Source organism: Aspergillus pseudotamarii, assembly GCF_009193445.1.
Source record: "Aspergillus pseudotamarii strain CBS 117625 unplaced genomic scaffold BDV38scaffold_18, whole genome shotgun sequence".
Classification (NCBI taxonomy): Eukaryota; Fungi; Ascomycota; class Eurotiomycetes; order Eurotiales; family Aspergillaceae; genus Aspergillus; species Aspergillus pseudotamarii.
In genome coordinates this window covers 155,836-173,271 of record NW_022475032.1, presented here as the reverse complement: position 1 = coordinate 173,271, position 17,436 = coordinate 155,836, and the positions used below count along the sequence as shown (strand labels likewise).

At 48.9% G+C, this 17,436-nt stretch overlaps 6 protein-coding genes across 6 annotated transcripts; 4 read left to right on the top strand and 2 right to left on the bottom strand.

Moving 5' to 3' along the window:
• The first annotated feature begins 200 nt into the window (after window positions 1-200).
• On the top strand, window positions 201-2,331 carry BDV38DRAFT_56952 (Tannase/feruloyl esterase). The gene has a single exon (XM_032063567.1). It carries the CDS (start codon window positions 388-390, stop codon window positions 1,960-1,962), a length of 1,575 nt encoding a protein of 524 aa, XP_031915009.1. The 5' UTR covers window positions 201-387; the 3' UTR covers window positions 1,963-2,331.
• Window positions 2,332-3,515: 1,184 nt separating this feature from the next.
• On the top strand, window positions 3,516-5,374 carry BDV38DRAFT_291677 (major facilitator superfamily domain-containing protein; the record flags this gene model as incomplete). Its single annotated transcript, XM_032061800.1, has 3 exons — window positions 3,516-3,834; window positions 4,091-4,420; window positions 4,474-5,374. Exons 1-3 carry the CDS (start codon window positions 3,641-3,643, stop codon window positions 5,372-5,374), a joined length of 1,425 nt encoding a protein of 474 aa, XP_031915008.1. The 5' UTR covers window positions 3,516-3,640.
• A 312-nt stretch (window positions 5,375-5,686) lies between these two features.
• BDV38DRAFT_281503 (multicopper oxidase) lies at window positions 5,687-7,537 on the bottom strand (the record flags this gene model as incomplete). Its single annotated transcript, XM_032059565.1, has 2 exons — window positions 5,687-7,215; window positions 7,270-7,537. The coding sequence occupies 2 exons, from the start codon at window positions 7,535-7,537 to the stop codon at window positions 5,687-5,689; spliced, it is 1,797 nt and encodes a 598-aa protein (XP_031915007.1).
• A 2,255-nt stretch (window positions 7,538-9,792) lies between these two features.
• On the top strand, window positions 9,793-10,113 carry BDV38DRAFT_281502 (uncharacterized protein; the record flags this gene model as incomplete). Its single annotated transcript, XM_032059564.1, has 2 exons — window positions 9,793-9,921; window positions 9,988-10,113. 2 exons carry the CDS (start codon window positions 9,793-9,795, stop codon window positions 10,111-10,113), a joined length of 255 nt encoding a protein of 84 aa, XP_031915006.1.
• A 2,245-nt stretch (window positions 10,114-12,358) lies between these two features.
• BDV38DRAFT_291673 (phosphotransferase family protein) lies at window positions 12,359-14,289 on the top strand (the record flags this gene model as incomplete). Its single annotated transcript, XM_032061799.1, has 3 exons — window positions 12,359-12,650; window positions 12,713-13,093; window positions 13,167-14,289. 3 exons carry the CDS (start codon window positions 12,359-12,361, stop codon window positions 14,066-14,068), a joined length of 1,575 nt encoding a protein of 524 aa, XP_031915005.1. The 3' UTR covers window positions 14,069-14,289.
• BDV38DRAFT_56906 (S53 family peptidase) lies at window positions 14,212-16,619 on the bottom strand. Its single transcript, XM_032063565.1, has 5 exons — window positions 15,461-16,619; window positions 15,264-15,405; window positions 15,115-15,208; window positions 14,758-15,061; window positions 14,212-14,706 (listed from the first exon to the last, which is right to left on the bottom strand). The coding sequence occupies exons 1-5, from the start codon at window positions 16,351-16,353 to the stop codon at window positions 14,355-14,357; spliced, it is 1,785 nt and encodes a 594-aa protein (XP_031915004.1). The 5' UTR covers window positions 16,354-16,619; the 3' UTR covers window positions 14,212-14,354.
• Window positions 16,620-17,436: the final 817 nt, after the last annotated feature.

Here is a 17,436-nt window from a genome sequence, read left to right as displayed (position 1 = left end):
CGCTTGGTCTGTCCCAGTCCAACTATGGTGACTTATCTGAGCAAGTGTGCAAGACTGTCGAATGGGAGAGGCTCCGGAAAACCACTTCGTAGCGCCAAATTACTGCGTTACATAGATAACGACTCCAGCTTACCAGGATCTATCCTGTTGCCGGCTAATTGCAGCTAAGTGGGAATTAGGGGACTGTGGGGGTGGGCGGAGCAGGGCTCTGCGGATACGCGTATACAATACTTTGCGCCAATGTGGACCAACAGGCTTGTCACCTTGGGAATACTTTTGCCTGGAAGGCATGGCAGTTAATTTGAAGTCACGAACACATATTTATGGAGCAGGCCAGCCTGTCTCGGAATCACCAATTCATGTTCTATCGTCAATCTAAAATAAAAAATGGTTGTCTTCTCCCGCACTCTGTTCTCCCTGAGCGCGATTCTTGCGGAAATAGCATCCGCTTCCAGATGCTCGCCAGCCTTTATCGTGAAACCAAACTTGCCTGGTGCTACAATTCTCGATATCCAAGCTCAGGAAAGCCATAACTTTTCGGCCGTTAGTCTTGGGCCAGGAACAAACGAAGGCGGCCGATATACGATCAGTTTCTGCAACATCACCGTCACCCACACTCATGCGGGCTGGAATGACACAATCCATACCCAGGTATGGCTCCCGCTTGAGGGATGGAATGGCAGATTTCAAGCTTTAGGGGGTGGGGGTTACGCTACAGGCTTTGGCGAGACATACCTAACATACGCTGTCGCAAGCGGATTCGCATCTGCTTCTACTGATGGCGGCCTACCGGTGGCAAATGGAAAGGATAGTATTCCGACAGACCTTTCGTGGGCGTTAAGCAGCGAGAACAATGTGAACTGGTTCCTTTTAGAGGATTATGCGTCGAAGGCAACCAGCGACATGGCTGTGATCGGACAGCAGGTGACCCTGTCCTACTACAAACAACCCGCAAACTACTCCTACTTTGCCGGATGCTCTGGTGGTGGGCGGCAGGGGCTTCTGATGGCACAGAAGTACCCGGGCATTTTTGATGGGATTCTAGCTGTCGCCCCGGCTCTCAATATACAACGGTTCGTTCCTGCAGGCTTCTGGGGCTCACAACTCATGAACGAAATCGGTGTTTATCCATCGCCCTGTGAGGTCGAGGCTTTTACCAAAGCGGCCGTGGAAGCTTGCGATCGACTAGATGGAGTTGAAGACGGCATCATTAGCTACCCAGACCGCTGTCATGTTCGGGCGCTCGACTTTGTTGGCAAGAGCTACACTTGCGACGGGATTCAGCACTCCTTCAGTGCTGACAGCGCGAAGATTATCCAAGCTGCTTGGTCTGGCTCTCGCTCTGTCTCTGAGCGTGACGGTTGGTATGGGGTCAACAAGGACGCAGCGCTCCGCACCGCCTATGTGCCCACCGAATGCTCTTTGAATAACACATGTTACTCTTCTGGAAGTGACTTGTGTGGCAACTGGCTCAAGTATCTTGTTGCGAAGGACTCAAACTTTTCAACCAGTAACATGACTCGGAAAGAGTTCTTCGACGCCCTGCACTCTTCCAACCTGGAGTATTCAGGGATGCTCGGAACGAATGACCCGGACCTTTCCAGGTTCAAGGCAAATGGCGGCAAGATTATTGCCTGGCAGGGAATGGCAGACGAGGTTATCCCACCGCTTGGAACGATTGCCTATTATGAAGAAGTGCTGGAGCACGATGCAAAGGCTCATGACTTTTATCGCTTCTTCGAAGCGCCCGGTGTTGGTCACTGTTACGGTGGGCTGGGACCTGTTCCGAATGAAGCGATGTCCCAACTGGTTGAATGGGTCGAGAACGGGCGTGCCCCTGCTGTACTGCATGCCACGAAAGGTAGCAATAACACAGCGAGAGACCTTTGTCCATATCCTCTTCGGCAGAGATACATTGGAGGAGATTCCAGGAAGGCAACTTCCTTCACCTGCGCCCACTAGACCTTTCCCTTCGACGATTTGGCCGAGATTCTGCCCGAGAATATATGGTGCTTCTCAGCCAGGCTTTACTCGGTCGGGGAGGGCCAGTTCATCAAGATAGGGTTTGGCAATGCTCACACCGAAGAGGACATATTGTCGGAATCCAACAAGCTACGCTACATCTTGAAAGTTGGGATTGTGAGCACTGTAGCAGTCGTTGATGAACTGATGCATCTTATACGAGCCTGGTCCCAACCGGGAAGGGTTCCATTTATCGTAAAGATCCCGTTCGCGTCATGCAACCAGGGGATACTATATTAATGATCGGTGTGGTAACTGTACTGTTTAGTGTATGTATTCCAGGAATAGCCTTTTATGAGCATAGCAAGTCAAAATCTGCCATATAATGTGTCAGGAGGATGAAGTACCTAAGGCTGCTAGTCCGCGCCCTTCCCGACTGACGTTTTAGTAGTAGAGCTCGGTTAAAGAGCAGTAGTTGTATCCATAATTCTCTAACTCGACAAACCCTCGCGCAGCAGATGGGATCGTGGTGGAATCACCAGTCAATTCTTTACGGGTGCCCTCATCGGCCCCGTCGGCGGAATGCCACATGCCTAACACACTTAACTCACCAACGACTTGTATGATTACTTACCGCACACTCCTGCATCATGGAAAGTCACTACGGGTGGCTAATGAAGTACCATTTAGTTAGAGCTGAAAGAACGCCTGTCACATTGCCGTCACATACCATAAGGCAGCACATTTCACCTAGACCGCGGAATAAATACTGGTGGTGGAGGTATTTGTCCGAGATTTTGATCCCCGGGGCCATTCATAAATCACCTGCGAAAGCATGGACTCATCGATTTATTGCGTCATTGACATGATACATAAGGCGTGCAACTTGACTAATTAAGTCCCCGTGTTGAAACCCTTAGCGAATAGCTGGGAATGGTCCGAAATGTGTTGGGGTCGGCGGATTAAAGCAGTTTTATATCCTGCCCCTTTGACCGACTCAGTGAGTTCAAAGCACATGTAGCCATGGAAAACTCTTCCTAGAGGCTTAGCCTTTCAATTTGCCTTCACCCGTACTGTTCTATGCGAAACTAATCACTTGACTGTTAGTGGACGATCATTGCTAGGATTTAGGTTTGGTTTAAGGAAATATTATGGGGGAAAGTGCTAGGAATCCAGATTTGTAGCCACTATCCCGCAAGGGGCTACTGCGCTAGACATTCTTCCCTAGGAGATCTTCATACCAAAATGTAGAATATATGTGAGCTGTACTCTGTAGAACAGTGACATATCCAGCGCGTTGTTGTAGATTTAGGAAATACATTTCGATTTACATCGAGGAGTTACAGGGGGATTAGACAATGTTACCCACTAGTTCCATATGTCACCGCAAGCCCGATGCAAGGGTTACCTATATTTACTGAAATGTGACGTATCTCTTTGGCAACTATATGCCATTACGCAAATAGCAATGCCTGTCCGGAATGTAGATCTTTGAGAAACCCTTGGTTAACTATATACCGAATGTCATGCCTGCTAATCTTAGAGAACAAGGCATTGCACTTAAAGTGAATCGGTCACGGATGAGGCGAGTTCGGATATCGTAAGGTTCGAACGAAATGTCTTAACCGGATAGTTTTCTCTATCGCTGCATTCGTGCTATACTTCTACCTTGACAGCCATGCATCTAGAATCGAAAGAATTACCAGCCGAGGATTCCTTGGCCAGCAACTACCTATCAGAGCATCATCTTGAGGTCATACCAGAGGGACAATATATTCGCTGGCAACGTGACAACCCGGCTCATCCAAGGAATTGGTCTGTGTTACGAAAATGTTTTGACACGGGTCTTATCTGCCTCTTAGACTTTACTCTGTATGCCCAGTCTTGACGGCCAGACGCACTGGCAGCTAACTTCTCGATAGAACAGCTTCTAGTACTGCTGGCGTATGTGCTAGAAAGCCTTCTCGCCAAAGAGACCGCTAACAGGTATAGGCATCGGCAGCCGCAGAGGCCAAGCATGAATATGGGATTGGATCTGAGCTAGCGACCTTCTGCTTCATAACAGTGTAAGCCACCACGACGCCTCTGCTAATCAGATAATTTGTGTCGACCAATTTGCGTTTTCTAGATTCCTCCTTGGTCAGGTAATAGGGACAATTGTCTTACCCCCTTGGTCTGAAACGTTTGGTCGCAAAAGGCTCTATCTCATTAGCTGTGGGCTAAGTTCGGTCTGCTGCGTGGTCGTAGGTGTTCCCCACTCCCTTGCCGCCGTGGTAATTGGACGCATGGGAACTGGGATGCTTGCTGCCATCCCCTACACTGTTGGTGGAGGTAGTGTCGAAGACATGTGGTCTTCTCGATCACGGATATGGGTGATGTTCTTGTGGACTATTGCATCCAACCTCGGTTTATGTATCGGACCTATTATGGGCACGTACATAACGACTTTGGTGAACTGGTAGGTTGGGCCCTCTGTGCAATACAGTGGGTCATTCGGCTCACCCTTTACAGGAGGTGGCTCTTCTACATCTACGCGCTTGTCATTGGGGTTATGAGCGTCCTGTTCATGTTCATCCGGGAATCTCGACCGTCACTCTTACTGACACGAGAAGTCGATAAGCTCTGTCGCTATACCGGAAAGAACTTCAAAGCCTTAAACCATGATCACCATCCTGACCTTCGCACCTTTCTCAAGGTTGCCCTATTTCGACCTGCGATTCTCTTTTTGCGTGAGCCGCTGGTATTCATCATTTCCCTGATGATTGCTTTTGCCTTTTCTCTTCTCTACATCTTCACAGAAGCGTTAGAGCCAATTTATGAAACCATAGGGTTCTCTCGAACCCAATCCTCCTTGGCCTTTCTCGCCATAGCCTGCGGCATTTGGTTCAGCACGCTCACACGATTACTCGATAGTCGGATTTTTGATACTCGCCGGCGCAAGAACCTCCCTTTCAAGCCTGAAGACAAATTGCTCGGCCTTGCCATCGGTGCTCCAGTGCTGGCGGTCAGTCTATGGTGGTTCGCCTGGACCATTCCACCAAAAGCTTCCAATACTCACTGGATAGTGCCATCAATTCCTCTGGCAATGATGGGATATGCGTTGAATGAGTTCGACACCGTACTTTATTGCTACTTAGGGGATTGCTACCTAAGCTACTCAGCCAGTGCTACTGCTGCTGTGGCCTTTCTCCGCGCCCTACTATCCGGGGTATTTCCATTATTTACCAAGCAGATGTTCGAAGGCCTTACAGCAAATGTGGCCGTTTCAATCCTAGCTTCTCTCGCAACAGTGTTCTGTATCGTCCCACCGCTCTTTATATTCTATGGTGAGCGAATCCGAGATCGCAGTCCGTTTGCGAAGCATAGCGTATTGATAGCGGCAGAGCTTGGGAATCAGGAAGAGGATTATTGATCTATGTATAGAAATGTTCAAGGGTTTTCATCGACGGTAGAAGCCATCTTCAACCGGATACACTCTATTTAGCCTGGCCTTCTCTATCTCTCATATGCCGTCGTCTGCGGGCGTGGCTTTTATGCATACCGTACTAATGGGACACTCCCTACTTTAGATGGAAGGCTTATGAGGCCTCAAGAGCAAGAATGTCCAATCATTATAGCTAGCTCGAACAATGAGTAGTCTTGAATGCATTTCGTAACATAATAGACATTAAGCTTTGTAACAGTTAATGTAGAATCTCTATTTAAAAGCCATATCTTCATATAATCAAGCCTGGATAAAATATTCTTCAGGTATTTGAGGCCACTCGTCCTCACCGTCAAGGATACCTATCGCCATTCCACCACTAAGATGGACCTGAATATGACAATGGAGCAGCCATGCACCGGGATTCACAACGTGATACCGGATCGCTAACCACGTGTCCTCTGTTGCCGACGGTGGAGTGATGTATGTGTCCCTGATCTGGGGAGTTTCGAGGTTGAAGCTCTCCGGGATATGCTGCATGGCTTCCGCGACAGAGGAGTAATTCCATGCTCCGCTCCCCTGTCCGATCACGTAGAATTTGTTGGCATGCTTGTGAATTGGATGAGGGGGCTGTATCTGACCATGGATATCGAAGATCAGATCAATCCAGGTGCCATTGAGCGTCTTGAGAGTAATGTCTGGCTGAGCGGTGGAGGGGTGGAATAGCAGGGGCGTTACTTCTTCCTTCTCAAGAGGGAGGGTGGTGTTTCCCAAGGTCCAGGTGTAGGAGGCGTCGTAATGGCTGACTCGCAAAATATGTGTCTGAGCAACCTCCTGAGATGGCACCTCGACCGGGAATGGAATGATCTTCGTTTCGTCCAGCAGCGTATAGTTAGAAGAGACTACCGCGCCGTGGATATTAATCGATGCCACGGAAGCGTGCTGTTGTGCTTTGTCCAATGTGTTGTATGACAAAACTCCAGCAGTGTACAAAACCTGGTTGACTCCGGCATTCGCTACACGGATAGTATAATCCCCAGCGGGTTTATCCAACTTGAAAAGGACGGAATAACGGTTGCCATTAGCAATGGTGATGGCATCTACCAATGTGGGACGAACGTAACGTCCGTCGATGGCGTAGACATACATTTGATGCTCGTCAATCGAGAACGTGGTCATCGAGACACCGGCCGCACTGATCAGATCATAGCTCACATATCTGTGGGTTGGGTCAACCACGACACGAGCAGTGCCACCATTTCCAGGTACACAACCAGAAAACATTGAAGGCGGTACTGCGCTGTAGTTATGACGGAAGGTTCCCTGCATGGCTGCCACCATGGGGGAGGTACATCCGATGTCGGTCAGACTCAAGTTGCCCAGGATTTGCTTCTGTTCAGCGCTAGCGAGCTGGTTCACTTTTTCTTGACCAGGACAGCTAATCGATCCTTTTCCATTTATCAGAATGGCGTTTGCGCAGTAAGCGTCCAACCCGCTGTTTTCTTCAGCCTGCCATACCTCTTCCGAGGTCAACTGCCGCCAGTCCGAAATCATTATAGGTTGCGTCTCTTTTTCGGCCTTTCGCATGGCCTGGATCTCACTGCTTCTGTTCGTAATCAAGCCAAAGGGTCTCTCAACCGAGGCATCCGGATGTATGTAGATCGCGCCATAAAGACCGTCATCAATCTGCCCTCTGTTATGAGCGTGGTAGAAGTAGCTCCCGTATTGTGTCGCGCGCCATTTATAGAGAAAGTGGCCACCAGGCGCAATGGGCTCCTGCGAAAAACCAGGCGTGCCGTCGGACCAGGGAGTGCCGTGTTGCTCGATCCCTGAGAGACATCATGTCATTAATAATTCTTGTATCAAGTGAGGAGGGGCCCTACCATGGAAGTGAACCGTCGTATTGGTGGGCAAATTATTTATCACCAAGAACTCGACATCGTCTCCTTGTTGCAGCTCTAGCAGGGGACTCGGGAGTTGACCGTTTCCGAGGATCATCTTTCGAGGAATGCCCGCTGGGGCCCATTCTTCCCAGGTAAGTGTGAGATTGAATCGCACTGTGTTTCCGGTGGTGCGCACATGGTGGTGAGACCCATTAGCCCAGGAGAATAGACATAGAGCCAGTGTAAGGAATGTCAGTGAGGAATGCATGTCGGACAGATGTCGAATCAAACGCGTGCAGACGTGACAGTCATCGTAAACACGCAGCGAGGGTTCCGCATGGCTCACATGGTACATATATAACGAGTCTACAGAATCCACACAGGGGGCCTGAAGCTGAAAGCTATAAAATGAAAACAACAAATCGAACCTCGATTGGGATCCTGCTTGCTCACAGAATGCTTCAATTCCTCATGATTGGCAATGCTGCAGTGGCTTGAATAGTGCATATACGAGACGGCAAACTGACAAATCAAAGAGTAGTCTGGAGCCCCATCACATTCGATAAAAGCTCAAAATGAACACGATCGACGAGAAACGGATACCTCGAGTGGGTTGCCAATGTTGTACTAATACCATGTTAGGAAAGGGAACCCCACCGATCTATTTCAATGATCGTCCCTGGCCAGAGTGCTGGGGCCCCTTGCCTAAGTTGCCTTGAGTTGGGGACCCAAAATTGGTCGGTCAAATTCCAATCAATTGCTTCACATTCGGTTGGGCTCTGCGGGACGGCTCCACTCTTGTGTGCTGGATACCTTTATTAGTTTTCCTTCACGGCCATATCTCGACGCCAATGACAAACAAAATGTTGGATAACAAAGGAGTCAGATTGCGGGAATTTTTGTCACGAGTCGCAGAAGGAAGTCAGAACACTTATCACCTCTGCTATTCAATGCTTGACTACTGCCATCTGGTCGGGCCAGGGCTGTCTACCGCGAAAGGCAACCCCAGCAACGGCACCCTAATCGATTTGTCTGATTAAAAGCTCCAGTTGAACCGTGCGAGCTATTCATGCACTTGAAAATAAAAGGAGTCCCTCGTCTCCTGAGTGCACAGACCATGGGTCGCTCAACGTGTCATGTAGTCCACGTGGTGGGCTCCTCTAAGCCTTGAAAGTTGTAACTGACCTGGCAGAGATCAGGCCCTTCATGGTGAGGTCAGTATAATCGCTCGGACCTGGGGCCACGCAACATGGCCACCTCTTCAACAGCCTCATTGGCTCGCACAGCCCTGTTGGACGCCTAATATCTTCCACGGCAGGAAGAGCAAGGCTGAGTCGGCCAAGATAACCTTGTATTCCATCTGATAAAGCTAAAATACTAGCCTCTCCGACTAGCCAATCACTCCGGTTCGTATATCACAATTTTAGCGTCTCGCTTGCTTGATCATTCTTGGTTTCGAGTTGAGTGGAATAATGTTCATGTTGGCAAGACTGATGTTATTGCGCTCGGCGTCGTTGGCGACATTCACCGGGACACGCCCGGTGACAGTTGCTATATATCCAACAATAAGGCCTCTCTCGGTTTTGGGTCGCCAGACGGCTCTCCAGGCCCGATCCATGGATTCTCAAAACGCACTGAGTGCCTGGGGATGGGGAGGGGATGTTGTCCAGAGATTGTAGCAATAGGCAGGGTAAGCCTTGCTGTATATATTACCGTTGAGCCCTGTCGATCTGTCCATTGTGCAGCTGTAAGGTACCCAGGACATCGGAGAATATGATGACAGGAGAGCCACAGGTTGAGAGTGAGCTGAACTTAACTTCCGGACAGGAAAGGTCGGACGCTTACGAGTGCAGATACAGACAGGAGACATACAACGTTCATTCCATACGTTGTCCTTTCCAGTTGTGGCTATCCAATGGCATTGATATATTATGAGTGCCCTCATTGTGCAGATTGCATCGTCTGCTTGAATCGCTGAGAATCCTCAGCAATCTGTATCAGTAATACATACATGTGATCGCAATTACGCGTGGTAACTGAAGTATCGTGGTAATACCGTTACATAGTGGAAGACGTCATGACGCTCGCCACTTGGAAGTTTCAATCGACATCTCCCAAAGCAAGATGGTTGAATTCGGTCTGTGAGATGAGGATAATCTATCTCAACAGTAGGTGCTTATGTGCGTCACCAGACCTACTGGGAGATCCTACACAAAATCACATTATTTCAAGGATATCAAGTACATCATGATGGATCTCTTCTACCCCGACTCCTTATACAAAGTAAGAAGGGTGGCGAACCATGGTACGTAATGATCTCTACCAATGACGGCTGACAGCCAGCCGAGAAGTAATGGGATTGTATCACCCGACGTTGGCCTTCCGATTGTCGCTGATGTCAACATACAGCACCATGACCTCACTCGAAATCGTGGCATACTTATACCAACACAAGACTAAATCTTCATCTTATTCTCTAATTTACTGCAAGGATCACACCCATCTGTACCTCAATCAACAAACATGGAATCAAAGTACAACACCCGAAAGTTCTCTAACCGTGTCCGCCCCAAGGACGATGATATGAGCTCCACCCAACCCCAACAAGCAGACCAGCCAAGCAATCTCGCTGACTTGGACCCCACCCAAGAGGTACATGTCGCTTTGAATTGGCTTCCACAGAGGTGTTTCAATCTAGCATACTGATGTCTTTCTTAGTTCACTGCGTCCTCCCAGGCCACCGATACAAGCTCCCAACCTGCCACACAGGGTTATAGTTCGAAATATCATCTCGGCCATGATCAGCTGAGTCACCCGGATGAGAGGGTTAGACCAGATGAGTAAAAAGGGATAGGGATAACATGTCGGGAATGAGTCGTCTTTCGTTAAGCCACGAGTAGTTACCTCTAGTTCTGTTATGGGAGATTTTTAATTATTGGACGTCGCTTTTTGCTTTAGGGATCAGAGTACGATAGCTTACCTCCCATGTTCAACATGAAAATGAGAATGATAAAATCTATATGACTGTATCAAAGATCTACTATACAAAGTCACCACTCAACTACTGTACAGCCTATCGGCTGCAGAAAGAACCAAGCCCGAAAACCAAGTAAATATTTCGACACACACAGGGCAGAGGTAATGACATAATTGTCAAGAAAATCATTCGTAGAATAGCTTGAACCACTGGTCCCCATAATTGCCCGGGTGCGCGACGAGGCGTCTACGAAGCACTTCCACTACGAGCAGAGGCATATAACGGGTCTATCCAAGTAATTTAGTAAAGTCTCCAAGCATCGATCGTTTCAAGGCTATCATAGCTGTCCACCGACCTGGTGGGCGTGTTAGCCGGGGGGGGGGGGGGGGGGGGGGGGGGGGGGGGGGGGGGGGGGGGGGGGGGGGGGGGGGGGGGGGGGGGGGGGGGGGGGGGGGGGGGGGGGGGGGGTGATAGTGGATGTGGGGCTCCGAGACAGTGGCATATCGTTAATATAACAGTTGGAGCAACGCGTAGGGGTAGCATGAACTATAACCCACTATCAGGCAAAAATTCCAACAAATGGTGTCCCGTATAATTAGTCGTATTTAGTTGAGCTTGCTAGGGATGTCGTATCGGGTGCCGCATAGCATGCTGCAGGAATGAGACTAGTCTGTAGTGTGTGGTGACAATGCTATATTGGAGAACGTCCGTTTCTCTAGCGACAGATAATCCATATTGTAGTTAATCCCCCAGCTACTAATGTTTCAGAATAGTAGGTGCTCGTGACCATTTTTCTCTGCATGTGCAGTAATTCTGTTTCATCTAGGTTGACTGTGCAGTGGCATGTTAATTGAACTCGCTTGTTTTATCTTGCTTCTGGTTGAATTCTTGGCTATGGACATGTTGGCGGGATAGAGGCAGAATAAAGCAGAAGCATATTGTTAAACGGTCATTACCATTTGTATGTGCAAGTGGTTGGCTTCCAGCAGCTATGCCATTTTCCGGGATGCGCTTCCAGAGTAGGCCTGGCTCGTCGCAAGCAAAAACCTCACGCGGTGCATATTGCTTAAGAAGTTGGCGAATGCTAATTATCTCGAGTGTGTGACAATCTAGCACTCGCTTGCTTGGCTACCATAGCATGTATATGCGTAAAACGATAAGTCTAAAGCCAGATAATTGGCTTCTTGCGTAGCCGTTGTGTCGAAGGGGTCGTCTATTGAAGCAACACCTAAACTCGCTCAATATTCCATTGAGGTCCCTGACCAGGTCGTAATCTAGATAGAGATACGATGAAACATCTGGCCAATATACATTTGGAATGTTAGTCCGATCGATATGGTTAATGCCAGAAGCCATGAATCAGATATTAGAACTTCGCTGGGGACTCTTGGAATCCACCCTCGATCAAGGGCCCGGGACATTAGGTACCGGGTTCGGGGCGGGTTTAGCGGGGGACCGGGTCGACTCTACATGATATATTCGAGTTTATAGTTGATCGGAAACTTCCTATACATTGAATATTGAATTCCGTAAAGAATCATTGCTCTGTAATCTAGTTGTAGCGGACACTGATAAAAGAATTGTTGTTATTGCTCCTGGCGGTCTTCGATTATTCCGCCATATTTATGTCCTATAAAACTAAATAGCTGACCGCCTAACTGGCCGCCCCAAAGAATCGGGCTATATATATATCAGCGTCGCCCGATTACTCTTGAGGAAGCGACTAACAAGTTCCATGATCGCATATTTATCTGGAGAAAGCCCAAGTTGTCCAGTTTTAGTCTGTCACCGTGGTCTTAGCCTGGGGTTTCTAGAGCACATGCCAGCCTTGGTTGCACAGCAAACAAGGCATTGTGTGCCGGTGAGATTTACACTGGAAAGATGCTGAGGACAATGTGGAAGCAATCATTTATTCGTCGTTTTTCACCACAGCGCTCGGGTCTTGTCAGGTTTTCTGACAGTTTGCGTGATATTGTTCCAAATCTTAGACGGTGTTTCCACCTGACTAGACCGAGGATGAAACCCGGCATAGAAGAAACTAGTCCGTTTTCTCGCCTTGTACTACAAGTTACTGAGATTCATGAGCACTAACGAATACCAGTGGCGAAGATAATGGACCACAGCGAGCTTTTTAGATATACTTCAGGCCGGTGGCTGATCAATGAAGAACGCCAACTAGAGCAACGATTTGTGAAGTTCGATATCCAGAGCCTTTGTCGCCAGGCTGTCTCAATATTCAGTAGGGCGACGAAATGCGTCTGTATCGTTAAGTTGGAAGGAAACTGTAACAAAGCATTTCTCCTCACAATGGATGACGGTAATGAAGTTATCGCAAAGATCCCATGTGCAAATGCGGGTACGCCCTCGCTCACGACGGCATCCGAGGTGGCCACTCTGAAATATTGTATGTTTTCTTACACATGCTTTCGGCCTCTCTGGTTACTTATCCACCCCTCCTTTTGTCAGTGCGGTCATGTATATCTGCTCGGGTTCCCAAGGTATTCGCATGGAGCTCCGATCCAGGGAACCCAGTTGGCGCAGAATATATCATCATGGAGAAGGTTCCAGGGATTGCACTCAGTGAGAGGTGGGAAACAATGGATATGCTACAGCGCTACAAAATCATTGATCGAATTGTTGAAGTGGAGAAGGAACTTGGGGGGTTGAAGTTCCCTGCCTATGGAAATCTCTACTTGCGACAGTCCGTGCCTAATGGATATTGTCATTACCCACTTCCCTCCCATCTCGATCCTACCGGGTTGTTCTGCGTTGGGCCGTCCTGCAACCGAGCTATGTGGAGTAAAGATCTTACCGACATGTGCAAACATATGCCTAATGTTGGCCCCTGTAAGTGATTCGCCTTATTCTTTTGTTTTTTCTTTATTTTTCAGCTTAATCTTTGACATCTGACAAATTCAAGGGGCTGCTTTCTTGGAATTTGCACTATCTATTCCTGAACGAGAATTGGATATCGTGACAGAATCGAAAAGCGAAGTGCAGTACCATCTCAATCAATTCGATGAGACCCAATCCGTTCATGAATATTCCAACCTTTTACGGAAAGTAAGGGCGATAATTCCCACCATATCAAACCATCCTCTTGTGAGAGAAGTCGCAGACCCCGTTCTATGGCATACTGATTTGCATTTGGGAAACATTTTTGTTTCTCTGGACGACCCAACTATTATCGAGGGCATAATTGATTGGCAGTCAACTCAAATTGCTCCTCTATTCCTACAAGCTCGATTTCCAGAATTTCTCAGGCCGCCAAAGGATTACCATCCTGGGACTGATATCCCCAACTTGCCAAACAACTTCGACGAGTTGGATCCCGAACAGAAGGATCAAGCTCGCAGGGAGCGGGTATCAGCGTCCCAGTCTAAATACTACGAAATGTCTAACCTGGCATACAATAAACCCATCTATGATGCAATGAAACTTGACCGGAGGCTATGGGAGCCTTTCACTTATTGCCAGCTTTTCTCGAATGGCAGTATGGTCCCGCTACGTAACTCTTTGTTACGCATTTTGCAGGACTGGGATTCTCTTGGCCTTCCAGGCAGTTGTCCATTCCAGTTTTCTGAAGAGGAGTTGAAAATGCACAATGACCAGGTGGTGTTGTATCAAGACATGCTTTATTTATGGGATGTTGTGAAGACCCAGCTCTGCACTGATGATTCTGGTTGGGTCCCGATGGAACGCTGGGAAAAAACAAACGACATGAATAAAAGTCTCTTTGACACGTACATCAAAACTATGTGCGAAGAACTGTCCCCGGATGCAGCGTCAAAGAATTGGCCGTTTCCGCCTAAAAGCTCTTGAGTCCCCCGCCACGAGCTTAAGAGGTTCTTCTTTGCTTATTCATACAATTCCGAAATTACGCGCTTGCCCTCCTCAGGTTGCACTTTCTCAGGGGCATTCCTATTCACTTGTGCCATGGCGAGCTTCGCATGTGGGCTTTTTCGCAGCCAATCCTTGAGTCTCTCACTTTGTGCCTCACTGTTTACCTGCAATATGACATCTTCTTCAGTACTGACTCTCTATAGCATATCTTAGTTTACATGACGACGGTATATCAGCCACCTTCGTGAAACAATCAAGGCATCGATTACAGGGACAAAACCAAATCCTTCAACCTCATGAAGTCAGGAACGCCCAACCCCGTGACAGGATCCCATCCGGCAGTTGCATTCCAATGCGCATAGGGAATGACGCCACCTCCCGTAACATTCTGACCCGTTTGAGGGTTGACGCCGTTGCATCCGATGGATGACCCGGCCGTGATGTCGGTGAAGTCCTTCAGAGCCCCACTGTACAACAGAGGGTTCAAGAATCCGAGGGCCGGTTTACCGGCACGCAAGCGGGCATCGTTCAACATACCCACCAAGCCGGCGAAGACAGGGCTGGCGGCGGATGTTCCGCCGGATGTGCCACGTCTGCCCTTGACGACCACCTCATACCTTCCCATCCCATTAGACAGATTCAGGTATCTGTGGAGGGAGGAGACTTACCTTGGAGTCAAGCTATGGGCAGCTACGTCGGGGAATCCACGACCGGAGAAGTTGGTATATTGGGAATAGTAGTCCTTGGTCTCCGCGGTAATATGATGGTCAAGGTACTTGCTGACGGCAGATTCCTGGTACCAGGCACGGCTAAAGTAGTTGCTGAACCCGCCGGAGGAGGCGTCCCAAGCGACTTCAGGGGCATACGCCTGGGTGCCACCCACTGATGTGATATAGGGGCAAGTTGCAGGGAAGATGGGTGTGAACTCCGGAGTCTCAGTGCCGTCGTTCGACATACAGGAGGAGCCAATGCCTATTGGAATCAGTACTGAGAAACAGCAACAATTGTGCACCACGCGCGCATACCGGTGTCACCAGAAGACTCAAGCACGCTGATCCCGCGAAGACCCATCAAGCCAATTAAATTGCACACTCTCTTGGCGTAGTATTCCGGAACAGTCTACAAAACTCTCGTCAGACCTGCGGAGATCCCACAAATTCGGTGGACGGCTTACCTGTTCCTCGTCGCCGTATGAGTTGGAGAGGACCTGGGGCAGCGCAGCGTTAGGCTTCGCCAGCAGATATTCGTAGTACTCCAGGTAGGGCTCGTTCTGGTTGTCCGCCGCCGTTGGTTGGCCGACATTCGGAATAAACGGGCTGGACACGATAAGCAATCTCCTCAATCCCAGGTCAAGATGAACCAAGCACCTACGGTGTACCAGCGGTGATGAACTCCATCACGGGCAGAGGGTGGCTAACGCCCACAATCAGTTCCACATCCAAATTGGCCTCGCCAAGGGAAGCAGTTGTCCAGTTCTGGTCGTTGGTGGCACCATTGATCAACTCGACGGAGAAATTCTGCGATGGAATGTTGAATCGCTTCTCATAGAGGGCCAGGTCGGCATAGTTGGCGGACTCATTCAAGAAGCTTCCAAAGCCAACTTTACTGCCGGAGGATACGCGGGGCTTGTAGCCTCGGAAGTTGTACATGTCCGCCAAGCAGTCGGGAGTGATCAAATCCGCACAGGACACGTTGCCCGCTGCTGTCTTGGTCCCTGCCGCGAACTTATGATGGGTGGGAAGAGCGACGCTCTCCTGCTGTTTACCAAAAAAGACGGTTGGGGCAACCAGGTCAATCGCATGAGCAAGGTCATCGGGAATGGAGTACTGCGTCGTGCGCAACTTCTGAGCCGGGCCATTGCGATAATACGAAAAGGTCGTGTCGAAGAGCTTGTTCACAGTTCCGACCGACGTAGCGAAATTCACCAAGCCACCCTGTCGAGAGACATGAGTGACGCCCGCATTTTTGAGCCAACGCAGAACGGCTTCATCGCTCGCGGTGGGAAAGAGCGTCTCAATCCCGGATTGATCCAGCCATTGGCCGTACTCTGCATTGCCCGGCGTCGACAATGCCGTCAATTTGGTCTCGAGCTGGTCTAGGTTTTGGCGTGCCAGGGCGATTGATAAGGTAATCTGGTCGCTTTCCGGCGCATGTTTGACCAGGGACCAACCATTCGGAACCGCGGTTATTTTCTCGTGCACGATCGCTAGTGCTGGCGTTGCAAGGGAGCCGAACACTCCTGCGAGGAGAAACGATGAACGCATGATGGGAGACTCTCACAGCCAACACACGATTCCAGTCGAATGGAAGTTAACGAGAAGACCAGGAGACATGGGGGAAATCCATTCCCCACGGGGCATTTATATAGTATTTTCATTTTCTCCTCTCTGTGTCCCCTTTCTTACCCCCGTTCGGACTAGTGCAAGGGGAGAAACGTGAGATGGACGATGACTGGTCACTGGGAGCAGGTCGTTACATGACCAGATTGGCTGTTGCGTGATTTCCGAGCCGATTTCCGAACCGAAATGAGATTTGATGAAGGAAATTAATCAAAATAAATTGAAATCGGGCGGACTGTCGGCGTAGGGACTGCGTCTTCTGCTCTTGTTCTGCCAACTCAAGTGCTTGAGGCAGATAAGCAAGGTCAAGCCTCGCCCAGATGACCAATCACACCCCACATCTTGGCCGATCCGCTCCAATTCAAGAAGGTGACATTGGGGACTTTCGACGCCGTGTCCTTTTCATCGCCCTAAGTGGGCTCACGGTGTTCCGTCGGAGGTGACCGGAAACCATTCCCTCAGTCAATCCTTTGAAAAAAAAAAGTCAAGGGAAGGGTATGAAGGAGTATCCAGTTACTCAGCATCATACGAGAACTGAATATGAAAAATGCAGTGTGACATACCAGGAGCTTTTTCTCCCCCTCTTCCTTCAACCAGTGGCCGAGGTCAGGGCGCGTTTTGAAAAGCATGACCTCCACTAACCCTACTTAGGTCTAGTGGGTGCAGGAGTCACTAATCTCATTTAGCTTACGCTATGCCTAGAATAGATTAGAGGAGGGAAACCCGATTGAACTACGGCAGGAACAATATTGTAAAATGTTGAAGATTTTGAATCCTTATAGAAACGGTTGGATGCTTGAGAAATCTACATAATCTATGTACAAAGACTGATTTTTATTATATATATGTAAACTGAAAAGAACTGATTCAACTTTATACCGCTATACCATATATTTAGGCAACGACTATTTACTAAGTAGAATCAAAAGAGAATAGTATAGTTAGTTCGTATTCAGAGATATATTTACTAAGCAGAGACGTACTCCGGGGCAGGAAATCGCAGAGCGG